At 55.4% G+C, this 16587-nt stretch overlaps 1 protein-coding gene across 2 annotated transcripts in view; it reads left to right on the top strand.

Annotated features, from left to right (window-relative positions):
• The first annotated feature begins 2724 nt into the window (after positions 1–2724).
• EPHA2 (EPH receptor A2) overlaps positions 2725–16587 on the top strand; it is a 29745-nt gene continuing 15882 nt past the window's right edge. Inside the window, exons 1-3 of one of the 2 annotated variants that reach the window (XM_049878025.1) lie at positions 2766–2953; positions 7607–7674; positions 9575–10244. In XM_049878025.1, the coding sequence (XP_049733982.1) occupies positions 2863–2953; positions 7607–7674; positions 9575–10244 (829 nt within the window). In that variant the 5' untranslated portion in view covers positions 2766–2862. Of the gene's footprint in view, positions 2954–7606; positions 7675–9574; positions 10245–16587 lie in introns of both variants that reach the window. The other variant, XM_049878024.1, reaches the window with a different exon arrangement.

The following is a 16587-nucleotide window of genomic DNA, read 5'->3' as shown; positions in this document are numbered from 1 at the left end:
GGAGTAATTCCATCTCCATTAGGGCTTATTATGTCACTATAAATACCACCTTTCGGTACCGCTTTGTAAGACTCACCGAGAACTTTCTTCAGCTCCTCAGCTTCCACTCTCCCAGAGTGGGAAGGACTCTGGTTCCGGACAGGAAGAGAGGGATGGATGTGTCACTAGGTGAGTGAGTAAAGGCTAGGGAGCTGCCCCCACCCCACGCCCTGCTGCCACCTCGTACACCACCCCCTTCCACAGGCCTCTGCTTACATCACACGTTATAGATAACCGACACCCAACTCTGTACTCTCAACCCCTCCCTCAGGCACATACTGTGGGTGCCAGGCACACAACCCAGAGCTGGCAGGGCCTGCCCTCACCCCGGCATGCGGGTTCAGCCTGGCAGAGTCACACATGGAATCCCGCATGTGCCACTCAAAGTCCCAACCTACAAACACACAAAGATTTCCATGCAGCACGGAATTTGCCAACACTTCATTCACTCATTATTTCATTCATTTGGCAAAAGATTGTTGAATGCCTTCTAGGTGTCAGGTGCTGAGGATGCAGAAGAGGACAGACAAGCATCTCTCCCCTCCTGCAGTATGTCTTCTGGTGACACACCCAACATACAGAGCCTGCAGATGACACGTGACAACACACATGAAGGGTCCAACACAAGACACACTTATCCACACACACCCGTGTGTCTGTCCACCGAGCCTGTGCACGCCACATGCCCCGCCTCCACAGATGCTGCTTCCTCTCCCTGAACCACGTGGAACCGTAATAACAGCTGAGGTTTAATGAGCGCTTTCTGTAGTCCCGGCCTGTGTGGTTTACATGCATGACCTTATTTGATCTTCACAATAACTGTCTGAAGTAGCTCTTCACATTTCCCAGATGAGCAAGCTGAGGCTGGGAGAAGTGAAATGACTTGTCCAAAAACTCATAGGCAGTTTCACTCCATAGTCTATGTTCTCAACCATTGTGAAATACAACACACTCACACACACGGTGAAACACATACACCAATACTCAGATCCACACACAAACTCACACACACACACTCAGGTACACACACTCTCATATCCACACATACACTCTCACACACTCATACATACATACACTCAGATTCATATACAAACTCACACACACACACACACTTGTATACACATTATTCTCATGTCCACACCCACACTCACACAACACATACACACACCAACACTCAGGTCTATACACAAACTAACACACACACTCATATATACATACACCAATACTCTCACATCCATACACAAATACACCATTTATGTCCACACACTCACACACACACTCATGCACACATACATCAACAGTCTTATGTCCACACACATACACAAACACACTTGCACACTCACACATATTTGCAGAAGACCAAGGCTCCCCTCGTATCATCTCTGTCAAAGGCTTTAATCACACTTTCCTAACACCTGTAATTAACCTCCACCCCACACTCCAGGGGAGATGTCTGGGCCCGCTTCGCTTCCCAAGGGCAGATGCTGAGGCTGGGAGGCCAAGATGTCCACCTCAGGCAGGGAAGACCTTGGTGCCAGAGTAGCCCAGCGTGGTTGCTGGGAAGGCAGGCCCAGGGGAGCAGGAAGCAGAGTGGAGGACTGGGTGAGAGAGGAGGAGGTGAGGAGAAGGAAATGCCTGGTGCAGCTGCTCCTCCCTGATTGGCCGAATGGCAGTTGGGCAACAGGCAGCTCCAGGGTGGCCAGGGAAGGCAGGGAGAGGACATTTCCGGTTTGTTTCACTAACAGAACACCTGCAGCTTCGGTCAGGAGGGGTGATGAGATTCTTTTGGAGAAACTTCCGGAGAGGCCCCTTGAATGGGCACGTGGGGGCAGGTGTCCACCAAAGTGTCATAAGATGCCATTCCAGGGTAGGGCGTCGTGGGTGCTCTGCACAGCAGCCTTTGCCTGCCCTTCCCCAGTATGGTGCAGTGGTTAAAGCAGAGACCACATGGGTTCAAATGCTGATGACCTTTGGGTATGTCCTTTAAGCTTTTAGAGGCTCAGTTTTCTCATCTGCCTCACAGATGAGAATTAAATGAGATAGTGTATCTACTTGAGGAAGGTAATCAATGTTACTGAATTGTACATGCAGAAATTGAGATGGCCTATGTTTTATTTATTTATTTAATTAAGTATCTCTCACCACAGTAAAATAATAATTTTAAAAAGATAGCGCACGTCGGACGTGTTCTTAGCCAAGATGCCGTTGTTGACTTCCAGCAGTGGCGGTTTGGTGCAGCCTTCAGTTCCCAGGAAGAGGGGAGGACCGGGTCTATTTCGGGGCTCCCCTTCCCAGGCCTGCTGCTGAAGAGGCAGCTGCTTCTTGAACTCCCGTCCCGATTCAGTCCGAGCCTTCAGGACAACTTGAGCCCATTCCGGGAAGGGCAAAAGGGCGAGCGTTGGGACGGCTCAGCGCAAACCATCCGCGCGCCTGGGGTCTGTGTCGAGGACTCCCCGCTCAGAGATCCTCGGGGATGAGCCCGCCAGGGTGCCGCCACTCTGAAGAGCTCTAACGCGGGGAAGCCTGGGGGTCGCCAGCGGGTCCACAGGGCCCCAGGTCGGCCCAACCTCCTTGGAACTTCCCCTCCCTCCCCTTGTAGTACCAGCCCAGCCCCTTTAAAGACATTCCTGAGGGCGTGGCTTCGGTGACGTCAGCGCGGGGCATGAATGAACAGGAGCCGGTTCTCACTCAACTTCCATTAAGCTTTAGGGCCAGGAGGGCTGGAAGTTGCGCGCGGCAGGCGGGAGGGAGCGGGTCACTGAGGCCGGCGGCAGGAGTGCGGGAGCCGGGCGCAGAGGCTCAGCTGGGAGCGCGGAGTGCGGCATGGAGCGCCGGGCGGCCCGCGCCTGCCTCGCCCTACTGTGGGGTTGCGCGCTGGCCGCGGTCGTGGCCGCCGCGGCGCAGGGCAAGGAAGGTGAGTGCGCGCGGCGCGGCGGGACCCGTCAGGACCCGGGACCCTGTGCCTGCCCCGAGCTCGGCGGCACCGACGCTCACAACTTTGGAAAGTGACTTGGCACCGCCCAGTCCTGGAACGCTGGAGTCGGAGGGCGAGCGGGTCTGATCCGGACGAGCCTGGGAGCCCCATGCGGGCTTGTAGAGGCTCTACCGGCTAGGGTTGCGCCCGAGCGCGTGAGGCTCGGAGGCCGCAGCGAAGGGGACGCGGTGCCGGCCATGCGATTGCAGCCCAGGCAGCGGCTTCAGGAAAGCGCTACCGCGAGGGGCGTGGGGTCCCTTGGAGAAGTGTCTGGTGGCGTCTGAAAGGCTTTCCGTGAGCTCAGCTTCTTGCAGATCCGAGTTCACTAACCCGATCGTCCCCATTTTGCGGGGCAGGCATTCCTGTGGCGGCGCCTGATTTTGGGGAGGGCGATCTTGGGTAGGCAGGGAGCCCCCTGTGGAAGCCTCTGCTCCCTGAGATTTTCTCCACACCCCTTTTGCCTCCAGTCCCCGCAGGAGGGCATGCAGCGAGGTTCAGGCCAATCCTTCCCACGCGCACCCTTCCCTGCTTCTCAGTCCGCACTCCAGGCTCGCGGGGCAGGTTCGGGGACGCGCGTGAGGACAGGAAGTCCCAAAGCCAAGCATTTTGAGCAAGGGGTGACTCAGAACGAGGAAATGCAGCTGGTGGGGGCGCGGCTCCTGAGGTGTGGAGCCGTCACCCCAGGGCCACCAAGGTGCCCGGGCACCTGGGGGTGGGGGAGCTGAATCACCCACCCCCGCCCCAGCGCTCCCAGAACTTCTCTGGACGAGGGGCAGCCAGCCTTGCCCTGGGCGGGGCGGGCGTGGGTTTGAGGGTGTTGTCCTTCAGCCGGGGTCGAAGAGAGGCTGGGGGACCCTGCACTTGCCCGAAGACCTTCCTGTCCATCAGCCAAGGCGGCTAGTTTCCAACAATGGGAACAAGTTTTCCCCACTGCCGAGGCAGAGGGAGTCTTCCGCAACTCTAGAAGGGGAAGTGCTGAGGAATCCCTGGGCAGGTGGAGGTTTTCTTGAGCCTTGGTTGCCTTTTCTGTCCCTCAGACTGGGGTTTGACGGCTTGCTATTACAAGTTGTGAGGAAGAGAGGGGAGGGCTGGGTCGCTGAGTGTGGAGCAGCTTAGAGGGTGGCATCCTGCCCCAAGTCCTGGAGCAGACAGGGCGACTAGTCCTGACTGGGAACTGCTTTCCCGAGGACTTTCTGCCATCCCCAATACCTCCCCCGCCAGCTCTGATCCTTCCCCTCCTTGGGGGACTGTGATTGAAGGGAAGGGAGAGACAGCTGGAAGAAGTACAGGCCTTTCTTGCAGGCTGCCCATGGGGGGCCACAGGATTAGGCAGGACTGACACTCTGCAGCGGTTGCTCTGCTGCCTGCAGCCCCAGCCTCTCTCTGGCCTGGAAACCTGGAGCCACTTCGACCTTATGCCCCTGTGCCGCTGTCTCTTGGCCTATGTAATTAACCCAGTCCCACCTATGGAATGGGGGGGGGGGCGGGGTGTGTACTGCCCAGTAAGGGATGAGGGAGCCTTTTTGCTTAAGCTCCAAAAGTCCCCGTGAAAACCCCCCTACAGAGGTGTGCCTATGTGGGATTTGATGGCCCGGCTGGCAGCTGCTGGTTTGTTATGCTCTTTGGGATTTAGGCTGGAGGTGGCAGATCCGTCTGGGGGTGGGTTGGAAGGCAAATAGAAGGAGATACTTGCCCTCCCACCCCTTAACCTAAGTTGCTGCTGACTTCTCTTCCCCTTTCTTGCCCCCACCTCCAGTGGGTAGAGGAGTTGGGCTGTATTTGGAGCCCCCAGATGGAGGCCATTAGGTTCTCAACGCTCACAGAATCTGCCCACCTTTTACAAATGGGGTAAACTGAGGGAGGCATGTTCACTGCAGTGAGTGGTGGAGTGGCTGAGCCCTGCCAGCCCTCTGCACAGAGGGTCAGACCTGGGCATCTGGCTTCTCGAGCTGTCAGTGCAAGGGCCCCTTGCATTGTGGTTTCATGGTAGATTTTCCTGGGAAGGGAGACTAGCTGGGCAGGGGTCCAGGTGGGTCTGGGCAGGTTCCAGGGGTTTCTGACCTGAAGCAGCTGATGGGAAGAGGGCTGGAAAGTGCCAGGAGGCCTGGAAAATTCTGGACTTCTTGACTTTGCAAGGGCACAATTTGCCTTCTGCCCCTTTCCCTTTTTCTTCATTTTTTTCCAGGATCCCCTGCCTTCCCTCCCCTCTTTCTTTAGGTATTAGCTAGTCTTGGTTGTGGGGGGGGGATAGGGAAGCGACAGTAGAGGAGTGGGTGACACTACTACATTTGAATAAAAAGCTCTAAAGCAATATAGACCCAGAAGGATGGCATTAATGGTGGAACTTTAGGCGGAGAGGAAAGTTGATTGTTTTCCCTGGGATCGGAAGGCCCAAGGACAAGCCTTGCCTAGCCCACACCCGCTCAGGGAAGCCTTACGGGGCAGCTGAGGGGCTCCCAGGCCCCCTCCTCTTTCAGTGAAGCAGGAGCCTGCCCCTGGAAGAGCTCAGGGAAGAGCCGCACCCGCGTCTGGGTGGAGGGACCCAGGGCTGGGCTCCTGTTCCTGGTGGTTGGTTCTCGGGAATTTCCCGGGGAGGGGGCTGTGGCTGGAAGCCCCTGGGGGAGGCTCCTTCCTGTGTGAAGGCCCCTTTTCTTCTCAGATGGAGCCCTGTGATACTTCTAGAGCCAGGCCCAGGACTGGAAGGGGAGGGGACTCTGGGAGGGACAGTGTATGTGTGGGGGGGGGGCTCAGTGCCAGGTTAACCCTTCAGAGCTGGGAGCAAGGAGCCCTTCCCTCTGAGGCACAGACTATAGCTTCTCACCTGGCTGGGGAGGGTGTGTGTGCAGAACTCACCAGCCACCTACCCACCCAGCTGGAGTCAGGAACCCTCAGATTCCTTCCTGTACAGCTGGAACATTCCATTTGCTAGTGGGGTTAGTGAGTTTTTCAAGCCTGGGCCTTGGGCATGTCTGAACAAATCCCTGTCCCCCCAATCCCAGCCAGCCTCCCCTACCCCCGTGGCCTCTGCCTGGGACCAGTGCCACATCGGATTTCCTCTTCCCTGTCTGGGCTGCCCAGTCCCTTCCTAGAGAGGAGATTTGGCCCAGGTCAGTGGTTGGTCAGGGTGGCAGGGCCTCACACCAGGCCTGGGGGCCCTCAGGTTAGGATTGGAGGACCATCTAACCTTAGGAGAAGGTTTCTAAGACTACTACTGAGAGCCTCCAACCCCTCAACCGGCTCCCAGCCCTCCCAGTCTGTGCCACCTCTGCACCCAGCCTGCCTGAAGTGCTAACATTCTTCCGAGTTCTGCTGTTTCTGGAGGCCCCATTCCACATGCTGCAGGTCCAAAGGAACTCATTACTTGCCCCTCCCCTGACCTGAGACCTTTACTCCCCGAATTTGGGGTACTTGCATAGCTTTTGTGCCTCAGTTTCCCCAATCTCCTTGCCATCCTGGGAGGGTGGTACCTTTTGGCAGCTACCTGGACTGTACTTGGAAATGGAGGAAGGGGAGAACCCAGGGTCTTGTGTTTTAGATGCAGCTGCTGGGCCTGGCAGAAAGCCAGGGTGGACTATGGGAGGTGCCCAGGGGCAGGGCCAGGTGTGGGGAAGCCCCTGGCACTGTGCTTTCCTCCCATGAAGCCCGTTCCCCAGGCTGCAGATGCCCCTTTGGGGAAAGCATGGTCTTGGCACTTGGTCCCTTTGGGTCTGGAAAGTCCCCTATAGAGGTTTCCATCCCCGGTCCACCAGGCACCCCTGGAACAGCAGTGGTCAGGGTGTGAGGGCGCAAGGGCAGTGGGAGTCACTTTCCCAGGGAGGAGGCCTGGCCAGCTGTGTGTATCTTTGGGCCCCTCCTAGAGGCCCCTATGGGTTCAAGGCTTTATCCCGCCTGCTCTGTGGCTTTTGTGGCAAGCAGATCAGGTTCCAGACCTACTCCTCCCACAGCCTTGCCCCCTCCCCTCCCCAGAGCTGTTCCCACCTGGTAATAGCTCTCTCTTCTTGGAGGGCCATGAGCCGTGTGTGCACATACATGTGCATATGTGTGTGTTTCAAGGCCTGCTGGTGTTGGGGATGTTTTACGCTGCGGGGGATGTGGTGAGAGCAGACATGAGTGTCCCGACCCAGTGGCCCAGTGGCACACATGCTGTGAAGTGCTGCCGAGGGCCTGGTTCAAGGAAGCAGACAGGGAGGCCTGGTGTCACTTAATATCCCTGCTTACTGGGCCCAGCTCTCTACCCAGCTGCTGTCCTCCCGCTGGGCTTAGCTCTCTGTCCTGCTCTGCCCAGCTGGGGGCTGGCGGAGAGGCCACATGGCTAGAGCCCTGGCCTCAGAGATGGAAAGTCTAGTCCTCACCACAAACTGCTGCCTGATTTGAACTAAATTCTGTTCCTTCTCTGGGCCTCCATTTCCCAATTTGTCAAGGAACAGATTTCTTGGATGTGGTGACTCTATGTAGTGCAGTCTCTTTCTGAGGGCTAAGGAGGCCATCTGGGCCTCATGGGCTTCCTGCAGGGACTCTCACCTTTTCCACCAAGGTCTGACCCATGGCGAGACCCCTAAGCTCACCCAGCCTCCTCTTCCATCTCTCTTCCAGTTGTACTGTTGGACTTTGCTGCAGCTAAAGGCGAGCTCGGCTGGCTCACACAGCCATATGGCAAAGGGGTAAGCCTTCAGGGTTGGGTGGCATATGGGAATGGGGTCACTGGTCCCCTGTATAGATGGGAAAATTGAGGTCCAGAGAAGGGATGGGGACTGACTTAGATCAAATAACTCAACCAGAGTTCAAACTCAGGATACTGCTTCCTAGACCAGACCTCCGAGTCAGCCCTCCTGGGCCAGAGCTGCTTGGGGCTTTGGAGGTAGGGGAAAGAATTGAGTGGTGGAAGGAGCTGGGGAGACAGCTAAAGGCCCTAGCAGAAAAGGGACCCTAGAAACACTGATGGCCAGAGGGACCCCCCCGGCTCCTTCCATCCACTTCTTGGGAAGGAAGGGGTTAAAGGCTCCCTCTGCCTTTGTGGTCCCAGCCCAGGAGGTGAAGGGTAGTGGAGAAACAGAACAGTGGCTCCTGGCTCCCAGCAACCTTGAAACCTCCAGAACCTCGCAACCTCGGGTAGCAACCTCGGGAACCGGATCAGGTTCCTTCCTGCCAGCCCCTCTTCCTGCCCCCCCAGCTGTTGCTTCCCCTTCCTGCTCAGGGCTGAGTTTGTTTTGCCTCGTTCCCACCCAAGTTTCCTCCCTCCTGCCCTGCCTTGTGTCAGTGGTAAGGGGAGGCTGTGACCAGGGCTGGTGGGCAAAAGGTTGAGGTCCTTTTCCTGGCTTTGTGTGTGACTGCTGTGTGATTTTGGAGAAGATACTGTTGTCTTCTGGGCTTTACTTTCCCTATCTGTATAATGGGCCCTTGCTGAGTTTGTCCTGGGGCCCTAAACCAGGAAGAGGGGTGTCTCCAGGGGGCTACTTAGAATACTTCCCACTGCTAACCAGATCCTTGTGAGTCTTGTGCCTGTCCCCTGGCCATCCCAGCTCTGAGAGGTCAGGGCAGGAGCTGGAGGAGGCCTGGGGTATAGCTCTGAGCAGATTTCTAGGGTCCTGGAATGTCCAGCTAGGAGGGAACACAGATCATTATATTGAGTGGGGAAGTGACGCCCAAGGGCATGCAAGACCTTGGCCAATGTCACACAGTGCAACCCAGGCCTCTTTCCTCTGCCCCTCAGCTGTCATTTATTCATTTGACAAATACTTTCCTGAGCACCTGTTCTATGCCAGGCAAGGAGAGAAATGAATTAGACTCAGTCTCTGCCCCAGGGAGCTCAAGGTCTAGTGTGGGATCTAGACTAGGCATCATCATGCAGGTGCCAAGTGCTGTGATAAAGGGGACATGGAAACCATGGGAGCGAGAGATTGTCATCTGGCCCAACATGGGAAGGCTTCCTGGAGGAGGCTGAGCTGTGTTCTGAGGAGGGAAGAACATGTATTGGTCTGTTTCAAAGTCAAAATCTAAATGGTGGAGGATCATCCATTGTTTTGACTTAACCTCTTCCCCTGCCACTCATACATACACACACACACACACACACACACACAGAGTGAATAATAATCATAATGACAATATTATTTTTAGAATTATTATTTTAGAAGCCACCTTGCGTGACTGACCCTGTGCCAGGCACTGTGCTCAGCATTTTGTAGATGATATGTTATTTATCCTCACAGCAATTCTGTGAAGTAGGGGATCTTGCACCCATTGTACAGATGGGGACATTGAGGCTCAGAGAGCTTAAGTGACCTGCCCGAGGTCACAGAGTGAGCTGGAGCCCCTCAGACTTCACCCCAGGCTCACAGCCTAGTGTAAAGGCTCAGCACCCAGAGACTGGAGTTCAATCCTGGCTCAGCTACTCCTGGTTGTGGGTGGGTGACTTGAAGCACTTCTCTGGGCCTTAGTTTCTTTCCCTGTAAAATGGGGATAGCAAGAGCTCTAAAACATCTTCCTAGTGCCCAGCTCTGCCACCTGTGCCTCAGTTTCCCCTGTGCTCCTGCCCTCACTAACCTATTGGCCTCTGTGCAGTGGGACCTGATGCAGAGCATCATGGACGACAAGCCCATCTACATGTACTCGGTGTGCAACGTGGTGGCTGGCGACCAGGACAACTGGCTCCGCACCAACTGGGTGTACCGTGGTGAGGCCGAGCGCATCTTCATTGAGCTCAAGTTCACCGTACGAGACTGCAACAGCTTCCCTGGTGGCGCTAGCTCCTGCAAGGAGACCTTCAATCTCTACTACGCTGAGTCTGATGTGGACTATGGAACCAACTTCCAGAAGCGACATTTCACCAAGATTGACACCATTGCGCCTGATGAGATCACTGTCAGCAGCGACTTCCAGGCGCGCCACGTAAAGCTGAACGTAGAGGAGCGCTCCGTGGGGCCGCTCAGCCGCAAGGGCTTCTACCTGGCCTTCCAGGACATCGGTGCCTGTGTGGCACTGCTCTCCGTCCGTGTTTACTACAAGAAGTGCCCCGAGCTACTGCAGGGCCTGGCCCACTTCCCTGAGACCATAGCCGGCTCTGACGCGCCCTCTCTGGCCACCGTGGCTGGCACCTGTGTAAACCACGCCGTGGTGCCGCCGGGGGGAGAGGAGCCCCGCATGCACTGCACGGTGGATGGTGAGTGGCTGGTGCCCATTGGGCAGTGCCTGTGCCAGGCGGGCTACGAGAAGGTGGAGGACGCCTGTCAAGGTGAGTGGTGGTGCTGGGGTGGCAGGGAAGGGGAGCTGCTGGGGTGGGAGGCTGCGTTCCCGGGTTCTCTCCCCAGGTCTGCTGTTGAATCTTGAGAAGTTTGTCTCTGATCTGACATGCAGTGGTACTGTTAGTAGACGCTGCGGGGCCTTGCTGAACGCCAGTTCCCTTATTTCTGACTGGATCCACTAATTCATTCAGGATGAATGAATTGAGTAACAGTATAGGGTGGTGGTTATGAGCATGGATGGTAGGACAAGAATGTTGTTAGTTGCTGTTGAGTGGATTCCAACTCATGACAACCCCACATTTGCAGAGTAGAACTATTCCCTAGGGTTTTCAAGGCCATGACCTTTTGGAAACAGATCACCAGGCCTGTTTTCCAAGGTGCCTCTGGGTGGGTTTGAACCACTAACCTTTTGGCTAGTAGTCAAGCGCTTAACTGTTTGTGCCATCCAGGGACTGTTTAGGACAACAATGCTTGGGTTCAAATCCCTGCTCTCCATTTACCTATGTGACTTTAGGCCAGTTCCTTAACTTCTCTGTGCCTGGGTTTCCTCATCTGTAAAACAGAGATGACCGTAATGCCTACCTCGCAGGGTTGTTTTGATAATCCAATGACTTAATACTTGTAAAGTGCTTAGATCAGTGCCTGACACATAAGTGCTTTATAAGTGTGGCTGTTATATTTGATTCAACCCACAAATATATCTTGAGCACCTACCACATGCCAGCACGGTGAACATATGGTATAATCCCAGGAACAAGGTCTGTCTCTGTTGTTAAATCACTGTGTGACCTCAGGCAAGCCGCTTAACCTCTCTGAGCCTCAGGGTCCTCTTTTGTGTGTGGAGGTGATTGATTTAGACCTGGGATTTGCACCCTCTGCTGCATATTAGAATCACCTGGGGAACTTTTTTTTTTTTTTTTTTATTGTGCTTTAAGTGAAAGTTTACAAATCAAGTCAGTCTCTCCTACAAAAATTTATATATACCACCTGGGGAGCTTTGGAAGAATACCCATGACCAGACCAATTAACTAGGCTCCTGACACATCGGGGAGACCGTACCTCGGTGCGGCCAGGGCCTGTGACAATGGAAATCCCTACAACAACAGGGCTTTTTCAGTGGGTGATTTTTCTGGAATCGGCTGCGGGGCAGTTGAACTGACCTTTGGAAGGCCAGTTTGTTCCCTCTCTCTGGGAGCTTCTTTGCCAAGATAAGTGGGTATTGAGAAATGAGGAGTTTTGTACCTGCTTTTGCACACACCTGCTGGGTGACCTTGGGCAAGTCGTCATCTCTGACCCCAGGTTTCCTGTCAGTAAAATGAGAAAGTTGAATGGCACGAGCAGACTCTGTGCTTGTTTTCAGCCATGGACCCTTCGTTAAAGCGACTGAAATGTGGAAGGAGCCCGAAGCCCTTTCTGATGGGGCCGCTTGCCTGTGAAAGCAAACCCTCAGAACCTTGCTTAACACAGTCTGTAAGCCCCTGGATAGCAGTTCCCTGAGAACCTTTCTGGCCATAATCCTGTGGGGCAGCCTCTGTTCCAGCCCTTCCCACCACCCCCTTGTCCTCCAGCTCCCCTTTACTGAGCAAGCCTCCCCCAGGTGGCCCCTGCCTTTGGTGACCTCAAAAGCATACTCTGAGTCTCAGACAATGACTGCGGGGAGGGGGGGGGGCATGAGGCAGCCCAGTGGGGTGAGCAGGCCCCTCCCACATGACATCCTCGCAAAAGAATGCAGGGGTGGGGGTGAGGGGCAGCTGAAAACTTTCCACAGGCTGGTGATTCAGGCCCTGCTGAGATAAGTGGATGGTTGGGATTGGGGGGGTCTCTTTAGGAAGGGGGCAGCCTTCCCTCCTCCGGAGGTGGGGGGTCAGGGATCTGGCAGGCTTTGTTTGTAAAGAGCTGAGCAGGCCCCGGGTTGAGAGGATGAAGCCCAGTGGGAGGACTGGTTTTCAAGACAGAAATCTTCAGCTTCGCTTGTGCGACACTCTTGACTGCCAGCCACCTGTTGCCCTGACTTTTCCTCCTTGGGACCCCTACCCATCACCAGAAGTCCTATCCGTGTGGTTTGGGGGCGCTCTGTGTGGCCAGGCCCCAGTGAGTGAGATTCTGAGAACTCCCAGGCTGGCTATACTTTGCTTCCAGACTTTTCTCAGAAGCCCCTGACCATGATGCTGATGGAGGCAATAGCCGTACCCAGCATAGACGTAAATGGTTTCTAACTGGCAGGTACTGAGCGAAGCTAGTGCTTTGCCTGGATGTTCTTGCTGAGTCCTTGCCACCTTTCTATGACACAAGGACTGTTATTAATCCCATTTAACAGGTGAGGAAACTGAGGCTCAGAGAAGTGAAGGGACTTGCCCAGAGTCTCACACCTAAGACAGGGCTGAATCAGGATCTGAATCCGGGCTATGCAGCGGTGCCTGGGCCAGAGGATGGGTCAGGAAATGGGGCGGGAAGTGACTAGTTCCTTTGGAACCCCTGACTCAGCACCTGGCCCTGGGTCATGCTCTCTGGGCAGCCCTGAGATGGCAGGTCCTGGTGCAGGTGTCAGGGGCTCGTTTAGAAGTGAGGGTGATCGGGGACCATTGCTGAGCATGTCAGGGAGAGGTGGAGGGAGGGTCTGCCCTTCTGCCTGACCCTCCCTGGGGCCATAGACCCCGATTTTCTCGTTGGGGTTTCTGAGTCCAGAAAGCGAGCATGGATACGCCAAGGTCACCAAGCACCTTGTCTGGGTTATTCCCAAAGTTCATTTCTCGTCAGAGTTTTTTCCCTAGGAAGCCCAGAGCTCAGGAAAGAGTTAAGCGGGCAGCGGAAGGAAAGCACCTCCCAGGTGGTATGTGCGGACAGGTGGGCATGCAGCCCAGGAGAGCTCTGGGAGCTATGTCAGGAATGAGCCAGCTTCCCTTAAGCTCATTCCCCACCCTCACCCCGCCCCCCACCAGCCCTGCCCAGGGGACAGTGGAGTCACTCAGGCTGACCATCTCCCCCAGGGTGGCTTTGTCTCTCTGTCTGTCTCAGCTTCCTGTGTTGGCATCGGCAGCAAAGCTGGTGGGGCCCTGGCTGGCGCCTCAGCCCATGGGGATTGCTGGCCAGGTGAGCAGGTGGTCAGCGGCCCTGGCCAGAAGCTCAGCCCAGCAGCTGGGAAGCCAGAGCTGGAAGTAGGGCTGTGGGGTTGGGAATTCCCTTCTTGAAGACTCCTGCTCCCTCAGTGGGCCTGGCCCCTTGGGGATGCCCCCTCCCCACTCTAGTTTCATTGTCCCCAAGTTCACAGGGACACTCCCTTCTAGGCACCCTACTAAGCATTTCACAAGTGAGGTTTCCTTCAGTCTTCACAAACAGCCCAGAGAGACTGAGGACTTTTTATCCCTATTTTACACATGAGGAAACTGAGGCTCAGAGAGAAGAAAGGGTGACCAGAGACTGAAAGAGCTAGGGCTCCTGGCCCATGCCATGTGTCCTTCTACCCACAAACTGTGTGACCTTGGCGAGTCCCCCTCTGGGCTTTACTCTTCCCATCTGTAGAATGAGTGAGTTGGACCGGTGACTCTTAGGGACTCTTGCTGGCCCAGTGGATGTGACTGTGACTTTCTGAGCTGGCTTAGTCTGAGAATTCAGTTGCAAGCTATTGACAGCAACCTCACCATGTGTGGTGAGGAGGGGGTCCCAGCACTAGTGTCCTGAGTGGCCCAGGCCCACCTGTGGGCCCATGGCTGAAGGTCCTTAGGCAAAGTGGTCTCGGGCCAAGGCAGGGCTATTGGCAGAAACCCGGCTTCACTGGGACATGGCTGATCCTCAGGGTGGCGGCTCTGGCAAGCTGTTGGCCGTGACTCTCAGGCTTGTCCAGGCCTTAGTTCTGTGGGGCTTCCTCTGGCCTGGCAGAAGTGGGTGATGTGGGGGGGCAGCTCACACTATAGGCAAAGTCAGGTCCTGGCAGCCCTGCCGGCAGGCACTGGACCTCTCCCTCCCTCTCCGGAGGTAAATGGGTCCCCAGAACGGAAGGAAGGAGGCAGGGAAAGCAAACAGGAGATAAAAGGCGGGTGTTAGGGAGAAAGCAGGAGGTGGAGGCTGGGGGGAGCGGTGCTTATCTCGGCTTGGTGAAAGAATGTGCCGGTGATTCCCCAGGGTGTGTATAAAAGGGGCAGGGTGCTAGCAGCAATTGGCCATGGGCACGGGCCCCCACTTCTGCGAGAAGCCACCAGGGCCTGAGTTATCAGCTCCCCTCTTTTGTGGGGTCAGTAACTTGCAGGTCCCTGCTTGTGGCCTGTCAGGTGGAGACAAAGTCCAGGCTATGTGTCCTCGGGCTGGGGTGACAAGCCATGATCACTAGCTGGGCCTGGCTTTGGGAGGTGACTGGCCTCAGGTGAATTGCCATCATGACCTCTTGACCCCACGGCCTCGCCACCACCAGCCAGGGAGGTGGTTGGCCCTGGGAGGAGGGATTTTGCCGGGGGCTGAACTTGCATCACAGCAGAGAGTGTCTGTCCCTGAGTCACTCCAAGCTGCCACCTTAGGGCCGGGCATCAGGAACTGGAAAAACTGGGGTGCAGCCCTGGGTGCAGCCACAGTGCCCCAGTTCCCTCACTTGGAATTGCCAGGCCTGCCAGGCACCTTGGGCCAGGGAAGTCTCCCCAGGCATGCCAAAGCCAGGGTTTTGTGCCAGGCAGGTGGGTGTCCTGGTGCACTGTGCCCATGGGGACCCATTAGGCACTGGGACACTGCTCACTCCATGGCCCTGGAGCATATGTCTAATGTGCACATGATAGTTCTTGCTATTTATTCATTCATTCAACAAACATTTGCTGGGCACCTACTATACGACTGATTCTGTCCTGGGCCATGGGACTCAGAGGACTTGGACGCCATTCCTGCTCACCAGCAGTCCTCACAGGGAAGCCTAATATGTGCAGAAATAATTTCAAATGGAGCACGAAAGCCAGCCTGTGAGCTTCTCCGGAGCAGAAACGGTGTTTATCTGTTTCACCACTATATCCCTAGCACCCAGAATTGTGCCAAGCATGTAGAAAGTGCTCACTTTCTATTTGGTAAAAACAAGATTGAGTAATAGATGCCCTAAGAGACACAAGGGGTCCAGGAATCGGCAGTATGGGATGGCCTTGTAGAGGAGCTTAAGCTGGGTATTGAAGGATGCATAGGAGTTTGCTGGGTGGCTAAGGGGGCACGTGGGTATTTGGTGTAAGTGCGTGTGGCCTCTCTTCCCTACTTGCCTGCCCAGAATGGAAATCCAACTAGGTAAAGTCAGGAAGACACAGGGGCTTGCTGGTGTCCTATGCAGTAACTTTGGGACCCCCAGGCCATGGCATACTCTAGCGGGACCCCAGGGACCAGCCCCGTGTCGTTCTGTGGTAGGAGGAGGGGCTGCACAGTCTCGTCAGGCAACTACATGCCCTGTTGATGCCGCCTCTTCGCTGCATTAACTGGCACATCCGCAGCGGAAATCTCTCCAAATTCCCTCTTTCCTGCCGGCAGCAGGCGGGCCGCCCCCGGGCTCTGGGGCCAAAGAATGGAACCTGTTTCTTCCCCCACTTCCTCCTCCTGGCACAGGGTGGGGGGTTTGGGAGAGACCACGCAGTGGGGAGTAGGAGGTGGGATCGTGGGGGGTTGTAGGCATCTGAAGCTTTCACTGGAATGAGCCTGAGTTTGGGCTGCAATGGTGTGATTGGTTCCAGAGGCTGGGGCCTGCTTCCCCAGAGTACCCCAGCTCTGTGGGGTCTGGACCACCTGCAGCTGGCACTTAACCAGGGCACAGATATGCCCCTGGGTAGACAAGTTAGGGCATCTGGGAGAACTGAACTCCCAGGATAAACACAGCCTGGCTTTCTGGAGTCTCATCTTTGCTTGGAGATTTGGGGGAGGAGAGAGCTATTTTTGTCCTGTAACAGATCTGTAGAGGAATGCAGAAGACACACAGATTTCTTAGCTACAATGAGAGGCTTGGAAGACAGTTAGGGTTTGAGGGAGACAGCTCTGGCTGCCCCAACCTCCCTGGGTTAGTTTCTCCTCTTTTCTCCCCAGAGAACGCAGATGTTGCCGGTTTGAGAAGACCTGTGTGAAGGGGTGCCACACACATACACACGCCGATGCTCTGAAATCAGTCTTGAGATTTCCTGGCTGTTGAAGGGGTTTGGGACTTACCACCCTTCTCTTCTGGCTTGTTTTAGGATATCAATTTCCCTTCACTCCAAATTGAAGTTTTCCTGGGAATAGAGGTGACAGAGCAGAGAGGTTCAGGGTTGGGCATCCTAAAGACCTGGGTTTCAGTTTTGATTTCATGTCTATGTAGCCTGGAGACCTTGGACGAATTGTTTTCCCTCTCTG

Source organism: Elephas maximus, chromosome 3, assembly GCF_024166365.1.
Source record: "Elephas maximus indicus isolate mEleMax1 chromosome 3, mEleMax1 primary haplotype, whole genome shotgun sequence".
Lineage (NCBI taxonomy): Eukaryota > Metazoa > Chordata > Mammalia > Proboscidea > Elephantidae > Elephas > Elephas maximus.
Note: the sequence above shows the minus strand (reverse complement) of the source record. Positions and strands in the feature narration are given on the sequence as shown.